At 38.9% G+C, this 26,788-nt stretch overlaps 1 protein-coding gene across 3 annotated transcripts in view; it reads left to right on the top strand.

Moving 5' to 3' along the window:
* Positions 1–26,788, top strand: part of MYO18B (myosin XVIIIB) — an 885,307-nt gene that overhangs the window by 47,841 nt on the left and 810,678 nt on the right. For 2 of the 3 annotated variants that reach the window (XM_073629428.1, XM_073629423.1), the window contains exons 2-7: positions 3,659–3,773; positions 5,480–5,623; positions 7,384–7,416; positions 21,455–22,132; positions 24,951–25,017; positions 26,312–26,424. In XM_073629428.1, the coding sequence (XP_073485529.1) occupies positions 3,735–3,773; positions 5,480–5,623; positions 7,384–7,416; positions 21,455–22,132; positions 24,951–25,017; positions 26,312–26,424 (1,074 nt within the window). In that variant the 5' untranslated portion in view covers positions 3,659–3,734. The remainder of the gene's footprint in view (positions 1–3,658; positions 3,774–5,479; positions 5,624–7,383; positions 7,417–21,454; positions 22,133–24,950; positions 25,018–26,311; positions 26,425–26,788) is intronic. The other variant, XM_073629436.1, reaches the window with a different exon arrangement.

Raw genomic sequence — 26,788 nt, 5'->3', positions numbered from 1 at the left:
AAAATTGATGTTTACATTGTTGCAAGGATCTGTATGTTCCCTTCAACTTTCATTCCAGCATTCATTTTGTGCATTATGCCATCTTACTGGTGTAGGGGTCTGCTTCCCTCTACTGTTGGCTGCTAATATCACAGTGTTATGTATATTTATGTATTAGCACTTCCTGTCACTTGGAGGCTGGCTTTGAAACCCCCAGAAGGAGGAAGCCGAGAGAGACAGAGAGGAAATCTCAGCCACATGTCCTGTCCATATTGCTAAACCCAAGCCAGAAGGGACTATTATGCAAGTATTCCTATGTTGTAATAGCTTAAAGTGGGATTCCGGCCAGGATAATTTTTTTTAAAAGTCAGCAGCTACAAACACTGTAGCTGCTGACTTTAAATAAGTAGACTTACCTGTTCTGGGCGCCCGCGATGTCAGCCGCCCGAGGCCGACCCGTCCCTTGGCTCTCGGGTCCCGGCACCGCCATCCTAAGTAAGGGAAACAGGCAGTGGAGCCTTGCGGCTTCACTGCCAGTTTCCTACTGCACACGCGCGAGCAGCGCAGCGCTCTGTGAATGGCCCCGTGGTTTTCTGGGAGCACACACAGTTCCCAGAAGGCAACAGGGCTGCTCACCGAGGAGCAACGGAATAGGAAGAGGCAGATTAGGAAGACTGCCTAGCAACAAGGGTTTCAGGTAAGAAAACATTTTTTTTCACATATTTTTTTTTTACATTTTTTTAAAGATTTTTGATGCAATTTTTTTTAGGGTGGCCCTCCACTTTAACGGCAGCTGCTGGATATATATCTGATTCCTTGTGACAGAGAGAGTATCTCTGTCTTATTGTTATTATCTCACATGCACAGTGCCAGATAGCTAGGTCTGTGCTACTCTATGTGTGTTGTGGTCACCTTGCTGTATGTTATTAGGAGAACCTGTTTATTGCAATATAGTTTGGATGGGATGGGGTTTGAGGACCATGGTGGTTCTGAAGTGTTTTTGTGAACTCTGTTTTGACATTTGCATAAACGTTTAAAACAATTAGGCCCCATGCACACAGGTGTAAAATGCAGGTGTTCAGATGTGTTTGGCAAACCTTTCTTACATTTGGAAGCATGTAATGCTTTGATATGGCTAAAATCACACCTAGATGTTCAGTTTCATCTAGATGCATTGAGTCTAGCTGCATCTGCTGGTATTCATTGTGTGGGGAAGGTGAGGTGCATAAAGCATGGTCTGCTTCTTTTTTTTGTTTTTAATACTTTATTGAGATGTTACAAAATTACATTTAATTCACTCTTGTTCACCACAGTGGAGAAGTGCACCAAAGCTGGGGTTATTATTGCTGCTAATAATACCAATGCTGGGGGTTACTGTTGCTGCCAATTACATCAATGTTGGAGCTTATTTTATTCCAACAATACAAGCCATACACTAGGAAGCGACACTCATTTTATTTTTTATGCCTCCCAGAGTTGGGTAGGTGGGGTCATATGCATTTTAATTTTTGATACCTTCAATGCATTACTTCTATATGGGTGCCACTACAAATGGGGGAATGGTTTTATGAATGTGGTTAAAAGTGAGTATGGTCAGTAGGGTGTCCCAGAATTTAAATTAGAAAATCTGGTAACCTTGCCCTATTGAGGAAATTTCTCCTTACTTCCTGTTCAGTTTCATATCTATTATCCTGATAGGAAATCAGGAGCTGTACAGTATGTAAGCAGCTTTGTTAGGCTGCAATATAAGAGGGAGAGATGAGACAGGTTTTATGCTGAAGAAAAACATTAGAGTGTAAAGTCTGGGAGATAATAGCCACAGATATTTTTGAATGCTGGAGCACTGGAATAGGCCTAAACTTTGAGGTGCAATGGAGGATTTTCCCTGCAGCAAGCATTAGAAATGTGGTCCAGCTGTGGAAACATTATATAGCACCTTTATAGTGCTGGAGTACAAAATAGGTGGCAAAACCTTGAGCGCACCACAGGATTTTCCCCACAGCAAACAATAGAAATTTGGCAGCTCAGTTGCGGAAATATTGCAGATGACAAATAAATGTTCAGTCTGTTGAATTAGCAGCAGGGCATTTGTAGTCATTAGTAATTCAAAGCTAGCTTATTTTAATAAAAGTGAGCTTGTCTACACTGTTATGGGATGGGTCGGTCCCTGTAACAAAACCTCCTACTATGATTAAGGCCTTCCGATACAGCACATTGCTTGCATGGCAGTGACCAGAATCTCCATTACATACTGTGAAAACTCTGGGCAGTGATTGTGCGCGGATACCAAATAGTCCATGGGGTCCTCACTTCTCAAAGTGTCCGCATCAGCCTTGGCCCACATGTAGTGAGCAGTCATGTGGTTCAGGTGCTGCCTGTGAATGCTCCCTACAGCTAGGCCTAGTCACTGTGGTCTAAAAAAGCCTTGATAATCGGCACTTAAGCAGCTGCAGCCTTTCCTCCTTTCAGGGCTCAGCGGATCCAAGGCACAATGATTATCAGAGGTTATTCTGCCATCATCAGGAAATGCAGAAAAGAGGTTCCCATGCAGTACTTTGTGGCATATTTTAGGCTTCTTCTGGGATGGTGGCAGTAGATAGGCTGTTTTACCCTTGTATTGGAGATCTAATATTATGGCCAACCAATTGTGGTCTCCCTGTTTGATGACCCGAATTCTGGGGTCCTTTCAAAGACATGAGCATAAAACACCCCACTTGCCACAAACTGTCTGTAGCTGGGAACCCCAAGTCTACTGTGTTACTGAGGACAACACTTTCCTTATAACTCCCATCCCATCCACTTACACCTCCTGGGGTTTGGGAGAGGTGAAACTTCCCCCTAAAATCTGTACAATTTATTCATACTTACTACCAATACCCAACCCTCTTTTTCTTCTGCCTCCTACTCTCAATGCCTCGCAGGGATGAAGGCAGTATGAATAGGATCCAACTGGCCCTATGGCAGCAACACGTCCACTTCTTCACCCTGTTGGCGTGCCTCCAGTGCCCAGTCTATGTAGTGTCTGATCCAGGAGGAATGTAAAAAGGAATGTATTGGTAAACCCCGCCTTGTTGCACCTTACCACCTTGAGCACCTCTTGATGGAACGCTGCTACTGGTGGAGCCTCTGCAGCACGACCAACTTTGAATTTCAGCATGGGAGGGGGGTGTTACAGATGAAGTGCTTGGGTACACAACAATATGTGCCCCGCACTGCAATCTAACTATAATTTAGTGCAATATCTCACAGTATAGCACCATATAGCAACTAAATTTCCCTACACAGGTGGTCAGATTTTCATTAAACTACTCCAAGAAACACTGGCAAATGGCTGTTGGAAACCCAGGGGGCTGGCACATAACAAAGCCCCCATTATTGGCCATTGTAATCCTGCTAACCAGAGGTGAAAATCATCACGTATCTTTCAACATACTTCTTGGCACATGGGAAATACATACTGTACACTAGATAATCATATTGCTTCAACTTAGAAAAATATAGTAATTACGGTAAGTATATATGTTTACTACTCTTTTTTACTGCAGTATGTATATGTAGTTGTTTTATCATGTTAAAAGAAAATATTGTATAATAAGTAATATGTTTAGCAGCATACTAATTTACCATTTCTCTTTTTTTGTTTCTCTCAACCTCTTCTCACATCATCTTGTGTGTCCAGTGTGAAGACTAATGTTTCACATGCCCTACGTGCATCACTCCTGAAGCCACAAGTTACCTCCAGACATTGTAACAGCATGGCTATCTCCTCACGCCTAGCACTGTGGGAACAAAAGGAAAGTCTCAGTATTAGCTCACATTTTGCATTCACAGTATTTGCATGCAGCCGTTTGAATAATGCATAGAAACTTTATATAATTATTGAAGCTATGTTTACAGTGGAACGACTCCCACTCATTTTAAAAAGGGTTTTTCTTCCAATCTAAAGCAGGCCCTGCCTCTAAGATACCACTTCTGCAGAGCCAGTGCAGCCTGATATGTCCTCTTGTCCCTGTCAATATAATGTTGCTCTATGAGTGTTAATAAATAAGCATGAACAGACAGTCTACCAAACCAGTGTAAGGATAATCTGGGAGGATAAGGAGGAGGACATGTCTGTGTCTCTCTACACAAAGAGATCTGAAGCAGGGGTCTACCTCTGGATTAAAGCAGGTTGGGCCAATTAACCTACTGATAACTACTGACATTTGCTTTAGCATAACAATGCAATGTCAGTAATAATTTTAACAACATGCTTAATCATTTATGTTCATGCCACTTCAATCTCATATTTCACTTATTATATTATACTGTATGTTTGTCTTTTTTCTGTTTTATTCTCCTTTATAATGAAAGTGTGGAGTTCTTCATTTTTTCTTTCCAATCTAACATCTGCTTTGGATTGTCACTTTAACATTATGGTAATTACACATTTGATATCATATAAAGCAAATGATAATGGGGCTATTGCCTTTTTCACCTATTAGATCTGGTATTTTCCTATGTTGATTAGAATATGGAAGTAAACACTTAATTGGTTATTATCAACAACCCCACTTTTTCCTTCACTGTCTTTTATTACTTTTAAAAGTGGTTCTAAAGTCTAATGGTTTTTTATCTTAATGTATTCTCTGCATTAAGGTAAAAAACCTTCCACTGCCTATTCCCCCTCCCCAACATTTACCTGACTCCCGTATTGATGCAGCGCTGTGCCCGGCTGCAGATCTTTTCTTCCTCTCTTCCTGATCTCACAGGTTTTTCTGAGAACACTTGGAGCCATTGGTTCCTGCTGCTGTCAGTCAAATGCAGAGAGAGGGGCTGAGCCATGCTGTTTGTGTCTATGGACACACAGAGCCCAGCTTGGAATGGAGCACGCACGTCTCCCCCAATGGCAAATAGCATGCTATGGGAGCAGACACATCAGAGGAAGAGCCAAGATTGCTGGCGGGGGACCCCAGAAAAGGAGGTAAGGGGCCAGTCTGTGCAATACCAGTAAGTATAACATGTTTATTATTTTAATTTAAAAATATAGACTATAAAACCACTTTAGGTAAACAGACATTTAGAAATATTGTAAAGTATAAAAAGGGCCTATGTATGGAGAATGTATTCAAAGGAAAATATCTTGCCCTGTACTGTATGATTAATATATATCTTGCTCATAGCAAGCAATCATTGAATCTACTGTAGGAATGACAGTTGGAAGCAGATTGGTAGCTATGGGTAGCAAAAAAATTTCTTATCTGAAAACTTTTCTGTCATAAGCCCCAAATTGTTATATTTTGTTGGAGAAACAATACACATTTACTAATCATTGCGTTTTTGCCATACATATAATAAGCATTTCTTGTGTGCTGAAGAGGAAGAACCTTTGGTAAAACATTGACATCTACTGGCTCATCTACTGGCTACTGTATGTCCGATACTACACAATGCATGGAACAGACAAACAATGTTGATGCAGAAACTGCAATCTAATATATTTTGTTTTATACGTAAATAGATAAAAGAGGAGGATAAGGGGCCAAGAGCTGTATCTCCTCCACCTCTGTTTTCAGTCATTCCTGGTGGATTCATCAAACAGCTGGTTCGAGAAACGGAAAAAGAAGCAAAGCAGAAAGGAAAAGAATCAAAAGAAAAGGTCCCAGTAAGTAAAATGTTACTGCATCAATATCTCATAAATAAACAAACATCACTAAGTTGTCTCTAAAACTGTTCCATTTTGTAAACTTCCATTTGGTCTTTTTTATTTTTAATAAAGGCAATAAACATTGCCGGTTAATTCATATTAGTCACTTCTTCAAATGATTTGATCTTTACAGATCTGTCATACTGTACTTTGCAAGTATCAATGAAAGCCAGGGGTTCCTGCCATGTACCTGTTGTAGTCAGTGGGTTATGCTTGTCTGATTGTCATGGCTAACAACAGACAGATCTATCAATAAGCACTTAGCACCAATATGTTTTTCATAATTGGCATGCTCAATAATTTGTACTCAATAATAACTTGCAGCCAATAGTAAATGTGTATCAAGCACTCTCTTGTAAACATGACTTTTTCTTAAAGTCTAATTCCTATTTTGTCGAAAAAAAACAAAACTTCTTTAGCTTATGTTCAAAATGCACAACAACATTGTATTCACTTCCTTTTTCCTCTAAATTCACAAGTAGGGACTACCTGCCTTACCAACATGATCATTTTCAGTGCTGTAAAAAAACTGCAGGGAAAACCACAAGCCAACCTTTTGAGCAGGAAATTACATTTTTACAAATGTGCATTGATTGGACTGAAAATACAATTTTTAAAAATTATTTTATTAACTAGATACAGGGGCGTTGCTAGGTCTACAAAAGTTCTGGGGCTAGAGCCCATAGCAGCGAAGTAAAGAAAGTCATACGCTTGGGCGGGCATACACATGTATATACAGTAATATACATGTGTGTGTATATATCCCCAGAGAGCCCCCCACTTACATCAGGGTCCCCAGAGAGCCCCCCTTACATCAGGGTCCCCAGAGAGCCCCCTCTTACATCAGAGTCCCCAGAGAGCCTCCCCCTTGCATCAGGGTCCCCAGAGAGCCCCCCACTTACATCAGGGTCCCCAGAGAGCCTCCTCCTTACATCAGAGTCCCCAGAGAGCCTCCCTCTTGCATCAGGGTCCATAGAGAGCCCCCACTTACATCAGGATCCCCAGAGAGCCTCCCCTCCCCTTGGGGACCCCTGCAGAGACTCGGGGCTATGGGCCCTAGATTCAGGGCTATAGCCCCAAAAGCCTCCCCCTAGCGACACCACTGACTAGATATAAACTGGAATGATTAGAAAGGATAAATGTTGCATCATTTTGCTTGCTGGACACCATTCAGCTAAAATCTAATAACCCCTATATTTTTATTAAGCTGTTATTTAGTTGTTACTAATTACAAACTTCTGTAATACATGTCCTGTACATCATTATATTCATATTACTGATTTCATTTTATCTATATGATGAAGATTTCAAACAATATAGTGGAAGGGTGCCTGCTTCTCTTGGTAAACATTAGGTGGAACACTTACTCTTTCAGATGTTACGTACATCTTTCAGATGTTCAAAAATAAAAAAATAAATACACAAAGGGGTTTATTTACTAAAACTGGAGAGTGCAAAATCTGGTGCACCTGTGCATGGTAGCCAATCAGCTTCTGACTTCAGCTTGTTCAATGAAACTTTGAAAAATAACATGGAAGCTGATTGGTTTCTATGCAGGGCTGTACCAGATTTTGCTCTCTCCAGTTTTAGTAAATCAATCCCAAAGTTTAAAAAAAATATTGCATCTAGAATGTAGTACATTGTTGTGTTACATATGGACAACATGAGACAATTATAGTCTTGATCTGATTTCTACAATCCTTATTTTTTTGTTACAGGTAAAACAAGAACAGCCTCCAGAAAGTTTGAAGGTAGGCAGTTAGGTTGATGCTGTGATTTTTGAATATACTCATGTAGCCATTCGTTTTCTAAAAACAAAAAAACCCATACCAATGTTAAACTTATTTTGCATTAGAAAAATTCAACTACAACCCAAGGGGGATATTAAATCATTAATTATATAATGTGCATGCTTTCACATACAGCCACGTCTGTCTTTTATTTATACAGTTTGACCATAAAGCAAAAGAAAATAAATACAAATACAAAAGGTTCCAGTCATAGGAAGATATTGAGGCTGAGCAAGGATAAAATACTGTGGTGCACTTATACCATAGTCCTTCATGAGCTGGTGAATATACTACATGCACAACAGTTGTGGCCTTCAAAACTTGATGATCATACACTGATGTTCAACGTGTAGTCAAATGCATGACAACACACCTGCTCTATGTGTGTTGTGCTGCGGAACCATTCATTGTGAATGGCACCCCAATGCACTATACGGTAGAAGACAATTTACAATGCACTGTAATGCAAAGCAACGCACATAGAAAATAACACTTATTATTAATATATATATATATATATATATATATATATATATATATATATATATATATATATATATATATATATATATATATATGCTGTAGCCTGTACGTGTGTACACATGCATTCCAGACACTTATAAGTGTTGGATGTGCACAAAATGTCAACGTGCCAGCGTATGTTTATTCACACAATATATTTTTTTCAACTCTCAGGAACCCCAGTGACCAGATGTCTTCCCTAGAGCTCCCATTTCCACTAAATTACCACTGCGATTACAAAACCAAGTAATAAAAGCTAGTATGAGGTGAATTGGGGAATCTTTAAGCGAATGACACTATCAATATGCTATAAGATTTGGCTGAATTTGGTTTCTGAAAAAAAAAAAGTTAGGAGTTTGATTCTGCCCATAGCAATTTTAAATTATTTTAGGGTCAAAAAGTGAAACATTGCCTGGATATTGCATTATTAATAGTTTCTTTTATAAAGTACTAATCTAAAACCAAAACATTTTTTTAAACTTTTGCATAAGGTAGGGAAGAGGTAAAACCCTTGTCAGTTTTTTTTTTTGGCCATTTCCATCCACCACTCCTTCTGACCACACAAGAAAATTCCTGTTCTGGTGACAACGCGAATTGTACTTTTCCCTCACTTTCATTCCCAGTGACAAACAGTGACACAGACAGCAGTAAAAACCTGACTCCTCACCACTCTATCCAAAACACACAGGATCAGCAGGGGATCCATGAACAAACCTCCCATTAAAGCAGAATGAGACATATTTTACTTTTGAGACATCTGCGTCCATTAAGGTTTTTCCTCCATCACAAGATGTGGTGCTTAATGGACCCATGCTAGGTCTATGGCCAGATGGGTGTAAATGAACGTGCATTCGTGTACAACCTTTTACTACCAATTTGTCACATTTAGGCTTAATGCAAACTGGGTGTTTAACCCGAGAGTATGAGATCCTGGCATTTAGTTGTGAGCGGAAGGTATGTGTGCACCATTGAGCCCTGCAGCTGGCATTCTGTTAAACGACATAAAAGGCTAAATACTACCATAGCTGCACAGTGTATTAAGTGGTACTAACATTGAGGGCAGTATGTGCCTAGGGACAGAATGCCTGGAATGCAAGCAGTCTATGTTCCTGGCATTCATCCGTTGGTGCACACTGTCCTAATTGCCTCTGTTTTCTGCCCACACCTAAACACCAGGATCTCATGCACAAAGGCTAAAAACCCAGTGTAGATAACGCCTTAGGTCTAAAAAAGTATAAAAAAAAGTTTTTTTTTTTCAGTCTAGACAGACTTCGAGGTAACATTAGACTAACATTGAGCTTTGGTTCAGATGCACCTAAAAACCTTACAGATCTGAACAGAATGGCCATGTAAAATGGTCCTAGCACTTAGAGTGAAATTTGGCACTATATAACATTGTTGTATTTGTGTAAATAAATACATTTTAATATGTATAAAAACCAAAGAGGGGGGGATAGGAATGGGACTTTAAATTAGGCATGTAGGTGTGTATAATAATATAGATGTATCGCATGAAAGGAACCTGAGTGTCACAATCCCCTAGGGGCAGTTCATGGTAGTGATATTGAGAGAACATAATTAAGCAATATAATAAAGAATTTATGATGTAAAAATACAATCATAAAAATTCAACATAAGTTGATATAATCATAAATCATTTAATACTCAAGGATTTTATCACTGGCACATGATTTGTGACAGACAGTAAAATGAATGACAGCAAAGAGAATAAAATTCAAACAAAGGTAATGTATATAAAATTCACATGATTGGTACAAACAAAGAACATGATACGTTGGGGTTGGTTGGAACAAGCATAACTTGGCATCACTAGATGAACACTCTACACGTTTCATGATTTTTATACATATATATGCAGGGATGGAGGCTTGTTTGGTGTATAGTTCCAGGCTGAGACAGGTCGCAACCCTTATATAAATACATTTTAAAATATTTAATATTTTAAGCTATGGCTATGAAATTGTCAACTATGTTTGGAATTGTTACACCTCTATTTGCTTAAGGTTCAACAGACCACAAAGTGCAATTTTTTACTATGATCTATATACTGTATACTTAGGTGACTTGAACTACACTCACCAGTCACCTTATTAGGTACACTTTACTAGTACCGGGTTGTAACTTTTGCCTTCAGAACTGCCTTAATTCTTTGCGGCATCGATTCAACAAGGTGTTGGAAACACTCCTCGGACATTTTGGTCCATTTTGACATGATAGCATCACGCAGTTGCTGCAGATTTGTCGGGTGCACATCCATGATGCAAATCTCCTGTTCCACCACATCCCAAAGGTGCTCCACTGGATTGAGATCTGTTCACTGTGGAGGCCATTGGAGTACAATGAACACATTGTCATGTACAAGAAACCAGTGGTGAGATGATTTGCGCTTTGTGACATGGTGCATTATCCTGCTGGAAGTAGCCTTTAGAAGATGGGTACACTGTAGCCATAAAGGGATGGACATGGTCAGCAACAATACTCAGGAAGGCTGTGGCATTTAAACGATGCTCAATTGGTACTAAGGGGCCCAAAGTGTGCCAAGAAAATATCCCCCACACCATTACACCACCACCACCAGCCTGAACAGTTGATAGAAGGCAGGATGGATCCATTATTGCATGTTGTTTACACCAAATTCTGACCCTACCATCTGAATGTCGCAGCTGAAATCAAGACTCATCAGACCAGGCAACGTTTTTCTAATCTTCTATTATCCAATTTTGGTTAGCCTGTGTGAATTGTAGCCTAAGTTTCCTGTTCTTAGCTGACAGAAGTGACACCCAGTGTGGTCTTCTGCTGCTGTACCCCATCTGCTTCAAGGTTCGATGTGTTGTGCATTCAGAGATGGTATTCTGCATACCTTGGTTGTAATGAGTTGTTATTTGAGTTACTGTTGCCTTTCTATCATCTCAAACCAGTCTGGTCATTCTCCTCTAACATCTGACATCAACAAGGTATTTTCCTCCACACAATTGCCAATCACTGGATATTTTCTCTTTTTCGGACCATTCTCTGTAAACCCTAGAGATGGTTGTGTGTGAAAATCCCAGTAGATCAAAAGTTTTTGAAATACTCAGGCCAGCCCGTCTGGCACCAACAACCATGCCACGTTCAAAGTCACTTAAATTCCCATTTCTTCCCCATTCTGATGCTCGGTTTGAACTTTAGCAAGTCAACTTCATCAGGTCTAGATGCCTAAATGCATTGAGTTGGTGCTGTGTGACTGGCTGATTAGCAATTTGTGTTACCAAGCAATTGAACAGGTGTACCTAATAAAGTGGCTGGTGAGTGTACATACTTCTAGTTTGGGCACAGGTGCACTTTAACAATGCCATTCTTCTCTCTTCTGGTATAGAGAATTTTTGACACACATGAGACACCTGCTGTTAGTATATAACCACATTTAGCTTGTGCTGTGTACTGTAGATGTGCATCATAAAAGAGGACTTTGTATCATAATCTCTAGATCCCATACTGCATGACAAATAATTTGCGTGAAATTAACAGAGCTGCAATTACATGTAAATTTGCTTATTCAGGGAATGAAATCATGGTATTTATAAATGCTCCTGGATAACCAGGGATTTCAATTATTCTTGGGTTAATCAATGTACATATTAAGTAATGTCGGGTTAACTGGGGTCTACCAAACCCTTCTCTCGCAGATCAATTTTCACTAAGAGGATAAACAATTCTGAGCAAATAATATGTTGTGAAAACAGTGACATTCAAACAATTCTGACTCGTGCAAACCATTTCCATGGCATTTTTCATCAGCTCAATTTCTGAATATTTCATCCGCTGTGCCTTGTCTGAGTTTATTATAATTGAAACTGAAAAATAATGATCATACTCCTCAGTGAAGCAGATATGTCTATTCCATCCAGTGCTGATGTTCCTATGATAATTTATTTTTACACCTGTTACTGGTAGATCAAAGAATAACAAGCTTAGTGACAAACTCCATGTTAGGGTGGTCATTGACATGAGGGTATGCTAGGGTAACAGGTTTCAATGGGTGGGGAAGGCATGGCTTTACATACTGAAGATAGTCATGGTGCTGACTTATTTTTGAGCCAATGATAATGATCAGACTACAGTTCTAACCCTTCTAATCGGTTTATCAATTAAAAGAAGCTGCCCCACTGACATTAACTCAATGCCGATAACACACAGAATAACAAAACTAGAATGTCATCTAATATCTATTGTCAGCTTAAGGTTAGGTAGTGTAAAATGGAATTATTGAGTCTTACCACCACCAAAGGTTAGATTCTCCACCAGTAGTACATTTAGCCCAGAGGGTACTTCAAGTCGGGTAAAGGGGTAGGTTTGCTTAATAAAATAAATGTATTATATCAGAATAAAGTTTTAATAGAAGTATAAAATGACAACTTATTTGTTTAACTGAAATAAGAAAGTATTTTTTATTAATTTACAAGCACAAGGTATGGTTTTGAGAACATGTATACAGCCGGTAATATAAGTATTGCACACATCACCATTTTTCTAGACAAGTATATTTCTAAAGGTGCTATTGACATGAAATTTTCACCAATTGATGACAACAACCCATGCAATCCATACATACAAAGAAACCAAAACAAATAATTTCAGCAATTAGGTTGTGTGTAATAAAATGGAATGGCACAGGTAAAAAGTATTGAACACATGAAAAAAGGGAGGTGCAAAAAGGCATGGAAAGCCAAGACACCAGCTGAAATCTATCAGTAATTAGAAAGCAATCCTGCCCCTTTTCAGTGCAAATTAATATCAGCTGGTTCAGTCTTAACTGATGGTCTATAAAAAGTTGTCTTATTACCAAGGTGTCACATAAGAAACATTTAATGATGGGTAAAAGCAGGGAGCTCTCTCAAGACTTTTACAACCGTATTGCCGAAAAACATACTGATGACATTAGTTGTTCCAGTGAGCACTGTTAGGTCCATAATCTGGTACTGGTAAGAACATCATTTCACTATAAACTGGCCATGACTAGGTGCTCCTTGCAAGATTTTTGACAGAGGAGTAAAAATAATTATCAGAAGAGTTGTCCAAGAGCCAAGGACTACTTGTAGAGAGCTTCAGAAAGACCTGGAATTAGAAGGGACAATGGTTTCAAAGTACAATAGGTAATACACTTAACCGCTATGGCCTGTATGCACGCTCACCACACAAGACTCCATTTCTAAAGAAAAAGCATGTTAAAGCTTGTTTAAAGTTTGCTGAACAGCATTTAGACAAGCCTGTGAAATACTGGGAGAATATAGTCTGGTCAGATGAGACCAAAATTGAACTCTTTGGATGTCATAATATTCACCATGTTTGGAGGTCAAATGGTACTGCACATCACCCCAAAAACACCATACCGACAGTGAAGTTGTGAACATCACGGTGTAGGGCTGTTTTTCAGCATACGGTACTGGCAAACTTCATGTTATTGAAGGAAGGATGAATGGAAAAATGTACATAAGACATACAAAAGACATTCTTGATAAAGATCTGCTGCCACCATCTACCATATTGATGAAGATGAAACAAGGGTGGACATTTCAGCAAGACAGTGATCCCAAACACAAAGCCAAGGAAACTCTCAATTGGTATCAAAGAAAGAAAATACATCTGCTAGAATTGCCCAGCCAATCACCTGACTTGAATCCAATAGAAAATCTATGGAAAGAACAAAAGCTCAGAGTTAAAAAAGAGGCCCACGGAACCTTCAAGATTTGAAGGATGTTTGTGTGGAAGAATGAGGCAAAATCACACCTGAGCAATGCATGTGACTAGTTTGTACATATAGCAGGCGTCCTGAAGCTGTCATTACCAACTAAGAATTTTGTACGAAGTATTAAATAAATTTCAGTTAGTGTGTTCAATACTTTTTCACTGTGTCATTCTATTTTATTACACATAACTTTCTGAACTTGTTTGTTTTGGTTTCTTTGTGTGTATGGACTGCACGGGTTGTTACCGACATGTGGTGAAAATATCATGTCAATAGCACCTTTAGAAACATATTTACCTAGAAAAAAGGTGACGTGTTAAATACTTTTTTACCTGCTGTACATACTTGGAGGGCACTAGTAACAACTGTTCACATGCCAATGGGTTCTAGAAAAATTGGTGAAATAAATTGTTCTAACCCTGAACAACTGAAGTTTTTTTTATTAAGATAACAGGGTAGATAAAACTGGTGGGAAAAGCAAAAAGCAATACAATAGGAAAACATACATTACAGCAATACAACTGTTAGTTAATGGCAGCTATAGTGGTTGCTGGATGTAGGTGGAAGTCCACATCTTGTCAGAAATGTTGTCATTAAGAGTAGACCGGTGTTTTTTCTTTGTATGTGCTGAATCAGGGTAGCTGGGCTTCTAGATGCTTCTTCCTTCTCTGAGTGAAGAATGATGCGAGGTCCATAGGCATGGTACTAGTAGGTTCTAGTAGGTACTAGTAGTCAGTGGGTAAACAACTAAACTCCAAAAAAAACGTGTTTAAAGCATGACAAACACAGACTATTGTAAAGGTGCACTTACATTAACCCCCCTGGTGGTATTCCCGAGTCTGGCTCGGGGTGGATTTTCAGTACCAAAAGCGGTAACCCCGAGCCAGACTCGGGATTGCATTGCAGGATCCAGGAAGAGCTTACTTACCTTGCCCCCTGGATCCTGCGATGTCTCCCCGCAGTGTGAGCGAGCCGTCCTCCACTCGATCTATCATGGAGCCAAGCTCCGTTCCCTGCGAGCGGTGCGACCCAGGGGGACGGAGAACGGCGCCAAATTCAAAAAGTAAAACATACAATACATATACAGTACACTGTAATCTTACAGATTACATTACTGTATCAATTTATTTCACATCCCTTTTGTCCCTAGTGGTTTCTCCAGTGCCCTGCATGCAGTTTTATATTATAAAACTGTTCTTTCTGCCTGGAAACTGGAGATTGTCCATAGCAACCAAAACCTTCCCTTTACATCAAAAGCTGGTTTAGACCAGCTAGAAAACAGCGATAATAAATTAGAATCACTTGCAGAATTGAGCGATAGTGATTTGTGGGGAAATCCATCATCAAACACTGAAAGTAATGACAGCGATAATTCTGCAACTGAGCAAATTTCAGTGTTTTTGATTTGATTACATTACATTGTTGAATCATTTTTATTATTATTATATTATTATTTCTTAAAATTATTTATAGTTATTTTATTATATTATAATTTATGATTTAGTGTTTTAAACTTTATCATCAGAAGCAAAATACTTTATTTTGATTTCTTTAATATGCACTGCCATGGCCCATGATGGTTTGTAGTGCATTGCTGCTTGTCTTTGGCTGCTTTCACACTGAGGCGCTTTGCAGGCGCTAAAGTGCTAAAAATAGCGCCTGCAAAGTGCCCTGGAAGAGCCGCTCAATTTACTCCAATGTGAAAGCCCCAAAGGCTTTCACACTGGAGCGGTGCGCTTGCAGGGCGGTCAAAAAAGTTCTGCAAGCCGCATCTTTGGAGCGCTATAGGAGTTGAAAACAATGGGGCAGCGCTGCAAACCCGCCGGCAAAGCGCCACTGCAGCGGCGCTTTAAACCGCCCCGCTAGTGGCCTAATAGTGCCGCTAAAACGACGCCAGCGACCTCCCACCTCTGTGTGAAAGTAGCCTAAGTGTTGGGCCTGCTTTAAGCAATGCAGCCAAACTGGTAGGATGTGAATGACTGATGTTATGTTTGCTGCACTTTGTTGTTGCTCTATGCGTTATCCTTAAAGCGGAGTCCCAGCCGCAAAAAAAGTTTTTTAAAAGTCAGCAGCTACAAACACTGTAACTGCTGACTTTTAATAAGGACACTTACCTGTCCAGAGAGCCCGCAATGTCGGCCCTCCGAGGCTAATCCGTCCATTGGATCGATTGCAGGTGCCGCCATTCCAACTAAGGGAAACCGACAGTGGAGCCTTTAGGCTTCACTGCCGGTTTCCTACTGCGCATGCGTGAGTTGCACAGCGCTTCCTGAATGGCCCCGTCATCTTCTGGGACACACAAAGGTCTCAGAAGGCAGTGGGAGAGAAGAGGACATGATGCATTGGGCCATGGCAAGGCTGGGACGGCAGTACACAAGGTACTTCAGAAAAGGTAAGCATGGAAAAAAATATAAATAAATAATTAATATCTAAAATCGAGTGGTGGAGGGGTTGTCATTCCTTTAACCACTTCCCTACCCGCCCATAGTCATATGACATCCGTAGGTGGGATCTCCCATCCTGGGAGGGCGTCATATGACGTCCTCGGCTTCCCGGCAGTATAAGGGGCACCCGCCACGTCACTCGGAAGCCGATGCGCGTGCCTGGCGGCTGCGATGTCCGCCGCCCACCCGCTATTGCTGGTGACAGAACAGTAATCTGGATCTGAGAGATCTTTCTGTCTCTCAGCCACATGGAGAGGACACACAGCACTGTTACGCACGACTGATGATCTTCAATCGTTCTGGGAAACACTAAACATCCCTACAACTGAAGTCCCAGAATGGTACAATTCTTTCATGCTAAATGACACATGGATCGAAGTGACCAACAACTACACTCCCGGAGCTCAAAGAAACAGGGATCGCCGTCGAAGATCACCATCAGCTCAACAAAACAGAAGAGGAGTACTCCAAGGAAGCCCTGGAATCTCACCACCCAGACACTGAGATGATACATGAAAAAGAAACTGGCAGGATCAGCCAGGTTTTTTAGGTGTTACAGGGGGCAAAATTTCACAGCACAAACACTGTGCTGTATAACATGCTTTAAAGTAGCAGGACCAATATTTCTTTTTTTTAGGTTAACAAACGCTTTAGGCTTTGTCAAAAAAAATCAAAGCTGATTGGTTTCTATGCAGCGTTACACCAGAAATTACACTCTCCAGTTTTAGTAAATCAACCAAGTGTGTACATCTATAGTAGTTTACTGCATTAGCCGAAGCTAATGAGGTTATTTGGATTTTTGGTAACCTCCTTTATAGACCTTCATTATAAAGCATGTCTTGGTTTTCTATTGAAAACGTTATAAGCTATTGACGGGAGTTATTGCCAGCCTATCAAAGGCTTGTTAGAAATGAGCTCTGTTAATCATATGTAGCAATAAAGGAAGAATTCCCAAATCATGTATTTCTAGTCAGGACTATAGCTTGTATACTGTATGTATTGAGTACAAAAGATAATTGTAATTGCAACAAATTATACAAAAATAAATGTACACAAACATTTAAAACCAGTTAAAATGAACTGTATGGTCCGGGCTAGGCCACCTATGAGGCCAATTAGGGTGACTGCATCAGGCGACACTCATGGTGGCTCAATAGGGGGTGGCACTGAGGCCTAAGTGTCCATATCAGACACTCCATCCTCAGTGAAGCTCAGTAACACTGAGCCTGATAAAATCCCAGGATCAGTGTTGCTGAGATCTTTGTCTGGGCACTCTGCTTTTCACACAAGTAGGTGCACCACCCAAGCCTCTTTAGTGATGTGGAGTGTGTTAACAATGTAGACTCAACATCACTAAGCACATCGCTTCCAGCCACTGCCCCAGCCTTTGTGGCAGTGTCCAGGAGGAGGCTTTTACTGATGCTGAGCTTGCACTTTTAACAGGCTCCTTGTCACTGAACTGACTGTGTGTTTGTGTGGGCACAAATGGCTGCCTCACGTGGCACCCACTCCTGGCATGGCCCTGCGTATGGCATTTATTATAATCTCTTACCTGTCTGATAAACAAATTTAATAATGAATGGTAACTGGGTTCTTACCATATGTTGTTATTTCTTCGCATTATCTTAATCAGAGCGGACTTTGCCCAGTATTTACTATATGTTGTGATTGTATAAATGCCATACAGTTAGTTTTAAATGTCTTTAAATGTTTATGCTGACTTTTGTGTAACATTTGTTGAGATTAAAGTTATCTTTTGTATCTAACAGTCAAAGTATATGAGGTATAAAATAATCTTAATTTGGGAATTCTTTAGTTATTGCAACAAACGGTTCCAAACACAGAGGGCAATGCATGTTTTGGTCCTGACACAAAAGCTGTTCCTTACAACGGAAGGTCAGCAGATACCATCTGCCCTCACAGACACACAAGCTGATTTTCGCAAGATCAAATAGCAAAGACCCATTTGTCAACAACTAGACAGAAACGGTTTGGGCTTGTAGACTCCACAGATTAAATACAAAATCTTGTAATCACCTTAAATAAAGTACCAAAGACTGGATTGGTTTCAAATGTAGTTTATAGAAAAGTAATTTGTCAGTTATTTAAATTAAATTTGCTGATGATATTGGTTGATACTTTTTATAGTCACACTGACAAACCATACACTAATTTTATACAGCTCTGTTTTTCCTCCTGGCTGTGGCCCAAGCAGAATCTTGTAGCCAGTCTTAGGTATGGTCAGGGGTGTCCACACCAGGCAGGTATTGTCATTTTTCCAATACTTGCTGACAAGGGGATCATGTCACATGGTATTGCTAAGAGATGGTGAAAACTATATACGATCTTCAATATAGCTATTTTTTTCATTAGCTCCAGTGTTAAGCAATAAACCTGATTTATTTATTTGTTTATCTATATTTTGGATTGTACCGAACAACCACTACTCGTCACATTCTTCTAAAAACATGCAAAAATTAAACCCTTAATTCTAACAGTACCCCTTCCCAATATATATGTTACCATAATAACATACCCAACTCTCTAAAGTAGCCCTGCAAATAATCTCATATGTGCCCATTTTCAGGATGATTATTAGACAAGTTAACCTATATTGACAAAACACTTTTTTTTCCTTTCAAATTGTATTTTTTTAAATTACGAATGCATCAATATACAATATCCAAAAGTAACAACAAAACAATAATGGTACAGCATGTAGGTCAGTGATTGATAGTGCAGAATATGCATTACCAGAAAGACAATCTTAATTTTCATTGTTCAAGTGATACTAAAGTCTCAATTTTTTCATTTAAAAATAACAAACTTGTTATACTTACCTGCTCTGTGCAGTGGTTTTGCACAGAGCAGCCCAGATCCTCCTCTACTGGGGTCCCTCGCCGGTGCTCCTGGCCCCTCTCTTCTGCCGAGTGCCCCCACAGAAAGCAGCTTGCTATGGGGGCACCTGAGCCGCTGCTCTGTGTGTTCATTCAGACATGAAGCCACGGTTCTGCCCTGCTCCCTCTCTCTCCTCATTGGTTCACTGACTTTGATTGACTTTGATTTACAATCACTTTAAGGTTAAACAATAACAATCAATAAAACACAATATACAGAGTATGAAAATCAAATAGATATAAACGTTGTAGCCTCATTTGAGAGTATGAGACCAATAGGATCCATGGTACATATTTATGAAAGTTGACAGATGTCCAAAATAGAACAAAGTTACCACAGAGTCTGATATAGGGTAGGGATGGAGATAAACTCTCTGTGCTTTGTCCAAAAAATGTACACAAGATGTAATACTTTAATAGCAATTCAATTTTTTTATTTTTTTATTTTTTTACAGCAGATGGGAGTAAAGGTAGGCATTGCCCTTTATGTAAAGCTAAGGGGGATGAAAAGGCTGGTAATGTACAGAGGAAGGCAAAACCATCAGGGTGAGGTGGAGTTTAACAAGCCAAGGGGAGAATGATCTTAAGGAGTCCAGATTTTATAATAGCTTTAAGTTGGCAGTTTTGCCATGAGGCATTCCATCCTTCTTATATCTGATACAGTATCTTTTAGCTGGAGTTGAGAGGGGGGGTAGTGGTTCTCCAATTTGCTAAGATAAGTCCCCTGGCAGCTGTCAAGACACGGGTAACTAGCACTTTAAGGTACTTAGAGATTCCAGGGTATGGTAAGCCAAGAAGGCAATAGATAGGATCTTGTGTTTGTTAGTATAGCATCTAACAGTTGATCTAAGAGTTTGACCACTGTTTGTCAGAAGGGTTGTACATGTATGCATTTCCAAAAAATATGTTATAGTGTACCAGTCTCTTGATTATATCTCCAACACAAATTATTTATCTCAGGATTATAAAGTATTTTTAAGAAAACTTCAGGGGTTTTGTAGCAGAACATCATCATTTTGTAAATATTTTCCATATAAACAAAACGTAAAGATGACCTAGCAGCCGTCTCTCAAATTCTATTTCATTTAGGCAAAGGAAGGAGCATTGCAATTCCTTCTCCCATTTTATCATGTAAAAATGATAATTGTGGGTCACAGGAGAAGCATTTTGAATGATCTTATATATTGAATAAATCAAATGTATTGAAAAGGGCCTTGAATACAGATATATTCAAATTGTGTGGGTTGAGGGAGGCTGTAGCATAGACATATACAGGCGGTCCACTAGTTACAAACATCTGACTTACAAACAACTCCTACTTACAAACTTAGGGAGACAACAGGGAGTGAGAGGATATCTACTCCTAGGAAGGGAAATTCACTCCTATAAAAATTATTATGGGAAAAAGGTGTCTCCACTAATGCATTATTACCAAGGCTTGTTTCCACAGCAACACAAAATGTTCTAAATTCAATTGTCATTGGGATACAAAGTGAGCTGAAATCTTCTGAACATGGGCACAGGCAGCAAAACAAATGTTATACTGTCCAAAAAGGTTAAAAATAGTTTTTTTGGCTGGAGCTACACTTAAAAAATGTACCTGTTCCAAATTACAAACAAATTCAACTTAAGAACAAACCTACAGACCCTATCTTGTTTGTAATCCAGGACTCCCTGTAATGCTTAAACTGCAGATAAAACATATTAGTAGTTATTTTTTTATGTAACTTTAAGCCTTTAAAAGTTAGTATGGAGAAGTTGATTTGACCAGAGTCAGGCACATATACTGTATATTCACTAATACGAGGGGCATGTCTGCAAGTCTAATCTAAAAATATAAATCATTCATGGGGGGTCCAAAATAAGGGAGACAATTTTTAAAGGTCATGAACATCTGATCAGTATAGCAACACTGCTTTACCTGAGGGGTCAAAAGCTATAAAATAAATTGGAAAGGGTTTCATAGCAAACTTGAGAGAACCCCTTACAAAAGTGAGTTTCTTGAACAAATATCACATTGGCCTGGAAAGCTTTAAATTCCTTCAAAGCCAACCATCTTTTTCTTATAGAAATGTGTCCTTTTACATTATAAGACATAAATGCCATAGTTAGAATTAAAAAGTAACACCTACTGTAAAACATTGATGAGTAATTTTGGCCCCTGGTGACAAAACTCTGTTTAAAACTGTTAGCATATTGCATATAGTCATCCTACTCTATAGCTACTATATTATCCCGCCCGACATTTGGAATATCTATAAACTATATACATGGCACATCTTCTAATATTAAACAAATGTATTACAGTTTTCAGTTTTGAGATGCTTAGAACAAAGTTAGCAAGAGAAAAAAAAACAACTTAATTTTCACATGTTGTCATTTTATTTCAGTCTCCAGGAAAACTGAACAATAATCTTGTTCAACAGTTTGCATTTAAGGATGAAAACATTCTCTCTGTAGCGGAAGAAATGGCAGACAAAAATAACGTCTTTATGAATGGACTTAATGGAGACAATCATGCAGCACCAGAACCAGTATCAGAAAGAGCAGGCAGACGTAGCCTCAGTTTCAAGACTCTTAAGAGCCCTCCAAAGAGGCAAAACATAACAACAGAACCAATGAATATTAAAGAAAATGACAATCCACTAAAAGAACAAAAGACTAGTAAAGAGATAAAGAAACCACCCGCAGACCACAAAAACGAAAAACCAAGTGATAAAACACCAGAAGAACAAAAGACTAGTAAGAAAGCAAGTGGAAAGCCATCATCAGAACAGAGTGCCAAAGAATGCCAGACATCACAAGAACAAGAATCCAAGACCATTAAAGATTCTGAAGGTACAGTCTGTCAGCCCAGCAAGACTACAGCAGGCAAATCACAAGAGCCTAAAGACAGACATTTACCAACAGTTCCTGTAGAAAGTGCAGAGTCTTCTAATTTAATAAGTGGAGTAGGACAAGTCTACCAAGAAAGTACTTATGTTCTTAAAGAAAACACGCTAGAGGACAGAAATCGGGAGAATGAAGTTGAAGGACAAACAGAGAAACAGATAAAGACTCCAACAAAGGTAAGCTGTTATGTAGATGTCATTAAACTGGATGAAAGAAAGAGAAATCTTTAAATTGATATTAAAGGCATTTAAAAAAAAATAACAAACATGTTATACTTACCTGCTCTGTGCAGTGGTTTTGCACAGAGTAGCCCCGATCCTTCTCTTTTCTTGGGTCCCATGCCGACGCTCCTGGCCCCTCCCCCCTGCCAAGTACCCCCATAGCAAGCCACTTGCAATGGGCGCACCAGAGCAAGCTCGCTCCCAAGCCGTTGCTCTGCGTGTTCATTCACACACAGAGCCACAGCTCTGCCCTGCCCCCTCTCTCCCTCATTGGCTCACTGGCTGTGATTGACAGCATCAGGAGCCAATGGCTCCCTCTGCCATCTCAGCCAATAAGGAGGGAGAGTCCCCGGAAAGCGGAGGCTCTTGTGCACATCGCTGGATCGCCATGGGGTTCAGGTAAGTACTGGTGGGGCTGCTGCAAACAGAAGGTTTTTTTACCTTCATGCATAAAGCAATAATAAAAAACCTTCAACCTTCAGAACCACTTTAAGGACAACCTCTTATTACTGTGCCTGCCACAGAGTTACAAAGCCAAAGAAGAGATAAAGTTCTGGGATTACAGTATTATAGTGCAAGATAATCCTGACTACAGACGGTTGACAAACATTTAATATCTATGCAACAGAGTGAAAAATTCTGTATTGCAATACTGCACTGGGCAAGAAATAAGTGACATAAGAAATTAGTGCTGTTTTACTTTGTTTCCTTGTTTTCTCAAGAAGAACATTTTTTTTCTGTCTCAAGGCCATGGGTTCACTCAAAATGTAGGCAAGTTAGAGATTGTGACATCACCCACCTTCCTTTTCACCTCATCCAAACATAGAATGCCTCACATTCATCAAAAAATTTACAAGCCATTCTGTTAATGGCGACAGTGCAGAGCGAGTACTGCGGTTAGTGTGGAGGGGGCAAGCCCCAGCAACAAGACTCATAGGGTGCTGTGGTGAAATGGCAGATGGTCCCACCACAGCATAGGTGCAAACCAGCACACCATTTTTAGATAAACAAACAGGACACTTTAATGTCACCAACAGAAGGTAGTGACGTTTCAAAGCCTCTAGGGGCTTCAAAATGTTGCTTCTTTCTGTTGGTGACATTAAAGTTTTATGTTTTTTATTAAAATATGGCACGGTGGTGATATCCTGGTGTGCACCTGTTGGGGTATATGCTATTTACTTTTTCTCACTGCAGAATATAACACTTCCTGTCAGGGCACATAGTAACATCTTAGACAGGAAAACACACTACGTTGCAACAGCAACACACACTACATAATTTTTAACTGTTCCCCACTCTGTCTACAAAAAAAAATGAATAAAATAAAATATGCTGTATATAACCATAAAATACATCACTTTTTGTTATTATCAGCTATGAAAACTCCTTCCACCAGTAGGCAATAGGAAGTGATCTGATTGGCTCTAGAATATCATGCACCTCATCTCGTTTAACGAAAATCAAGAGTGTAGAGGACCGGGATTATTGCGGTGGTTATAATAATAAAAACCTATTATAAGCACCACAATAATCGCAATCCTCTACACTCTTGGTTGTCCTTCCACCAGTGTCAGCACCAGTGGTGTATACATATAGGTATGGCATAACGCTGGGCAGGGTTATGGTACAGGAACTTTATTGTACACAGAGGTGCATACGCATACAAAGTTACAGTGTGGTGTTCAGAGACTCCTATATTTCTGAACAATTTATTCTTTAGTGCTGGGCGAGCACTAAACGATTGTGAGTTTTTTCTAACATGATTTAAAAATATTTTTTAATAAATGCAGTTTAGCGCTATGAGTGTCTCTATTCTTTGTTATGCCATACTTACGTCACCCGAGTTGATACTGGTGGAAGGAGAAGCTCTTCTGTATTTAGAAGTTTTTCATAAAGCTTGGTCAGACCAACTTATTAAATTAAGTGGTCATTCATATTTGGTGAGTAGTCCCCAAGAGGGACTGGAGTGCGTTTACTCTTTGGGTGAAGGTATTATAGCCTTAATCTGTAAAAAGATTCAATCTAAAAGTACCTAAAAAGGAGGACTTTTTACTATTTGTTTTGCACATGAGTTATGGATGGACTTGACACTGAAAATCACTAATGCACTTTATATATATTTTTGCACTTTATTTATTTGTTACACTTAATGAATTGATGAGTTAATTGATTTATTAATATTTTTGTAGATAATAACATAGAGCACTGTATTTTCTGTTTATTTATATATGTTTTATCCAATGGCTATTCTGGAAAATCTTGTACTTGCATCTTCAACCGTATGCTGTCTATCCTCTCAAAATTTGGTACTTTTATAATGGCTAGGTATTCTTGAAAGTAGCAAACAAAGCAAACAAATGTATCCTTTTAGCAGTGGTCACTAGATGTTTTTTTTTTTTATTAAGGAAATGCATTAAGAACACTGTAGTTCACTAAAAACCAGCACATTTAAAATAAAGGACAAATAATTAATATTTCATGTACCAACACATACGTTATAATTAACTAAAGAAAGGTAGAGAGAAAGGTGTCTACTTCCTAGTAAAATTATAGCAATTTTCTTACTACTTTGAGAATGTTCTTAATACTTTCTTTGTCCTCTTGAATTATTCTAGAAAAATAAACTAATAAAGAGTCTCCAGCAAAGCAATGTAGAATTAAAACATATCATTCAAACCTCTTAATAATGTATGACTGTAGCAGAATAATTTGCTTCACAGTTGTTTCAAGTCTTGTCTGAATATCTGTTAGTTTAAACCTTCTTTTCCCTTAGGTCCTGGAAGATGTGTGGTATGAAACAGAGCAAGTGTGGTTCGTACACAAAGATGGATTCACACTGGGTATGTGTAATACATGGGTTGAGGTTCCATGGCATGTTTCAAAGAATGAAGCCAATACTTGTTATTTTCAGCAGTGTGCGGATATCTATGTATATTATTTTTAGAATATTTAGAGAAGAGTTACAGGTATGCCCATTGTATAACTATAGAAAGTAACACAATGCAATCTACAGTACCTCTTATAAGGGACACAAAGCAAATCATGCTCAGTTAGAAGCTAAGTGAAAAAATGGCACATGCCATGGATTTAAATGTATTTAAATGTATTTGGGAGCTATTTAGAAGCATGGATAAAAATAGATCACACACATAAATTAACACAGAACAACTAAGCCATATTATGTCACAGAAAGGTTACCCACTGATAAAATGCAGATTACTAGCAAACATGCTAAGTCAAATACAAAGCACAAAGCACAATAAGGACATATTCTCTTTACACTAATGCAAGAATAACTTAATTAAATGCACTAATAAAAAGGAAAGAGACACAGGACACATCATACTCACCTCAAAGCTACATACAATGTGAGCATGATGGAAGATTCCTCTGAAGCTATAGGAGATTCTTCTACTTTTGAGAGGTCTAGTCATTTACATGTTGTGCAATGTTATTCAATGTTTTGTCAATACCATTTAGTCTTAAATTGTAAAACCAACTTGTCTTAAATTTACCCATGAATCAGAGGAGCCTTACAATACACTTGATCTCTACTTTTTTAAATATAAAACCCATCAAACATGAATAGTTAAGGTTCTTACACAACTCCTGTATCTCTAAACCATGCTTTATGTATCATACCTAGCTAATCAAAAAGTGTCTGATTTGGTCTCATCAATCATAAATTCCCCCTTTTTTTCAGTTAGCAGAAACACACTTGACACATAAAGCAAAAGCACTCATATCTGCTTTTCATGTTATCATTTTTACTCCTAACTACTGCCACCAGTAGACTATCTGCTACTATTGTGCCCCACTATTCTAGGTATTTTGATGTGTTCTGAGAATCTCTTCGGCTGTAAAAAAAATGCCAGCTTGACTCTTATTGTTTTCCACTACAATAGTAAACTACTAGTACTAACTAGAGTATACATTTCAGGCAGTAATGGAGCATTAGAAGATCTCATCAGCTAGATGGCAAGGAATATTATAATTTCTTCCTGAAAGTGGAAAATCTCTCTAAATATTTTATGTACAGTAATTCTAAAGAAACTGGGTAGCAAAGCTTTAATGTGGAAGGAGATTGAGACAAGCATAATAAGTTTTAAATCTTTTAACTCCTTGTGCTTATAGCCACAGAACTAAAACCGGATGAGGGAACTCCAGAGTTAGCAGATGGGAGAGTCAAGATTCGCATTGATGCTGAAAATAGGATACTAGAAGTGGATGAAGAACATATCCATAGAGTAAGTATATGAAAATGTGGGGAATCGTTAATATGACTTTTACAGTTTTGCGGGAGCTGAGCAGAAACCCAATGTAGAACCTGCCTTATAAAATTACTGGAGTCAATGAGTTTTCAAGGCAGGACCTGGGTTATTATGTTATTTTACCAAATACATTTTACAGACCAAAAAAAGTATTGTTTTTTGGCTGGGCAGGCACTCCCAGACGTTACGTATCCTTTCAAAGGAAAGTATTCACTTTTTCACACAAGAAAGGTAACTCCTTTAAACTTTTAACCAGATTACCTTTTTCCTTCTTTTTATTTAAACTTTGGTTTAGCTTTAAGATACATTTAAAGATTTGATAACAGAATATGGATGTGGT

The sequence above is a fragment of the Aquarana catesbeiana genome, linkage group LG01 (genome assembly GCF_042186555.1).
Source record: "Aquarana catesbeiana isolate 2022-GZ linkage group LG01, ASM4218655v1, whole genome shotgun sequence".
Taxonomy (NCBI): Eukaryota; Metazoa; Chordata; class Amphibia; order Anura; family Ranidae; genus Aquarana; species Aquarana catesbeiana.
This window is presented reverse-complemented; position numbering and strand designations above follow the sequence as displayed.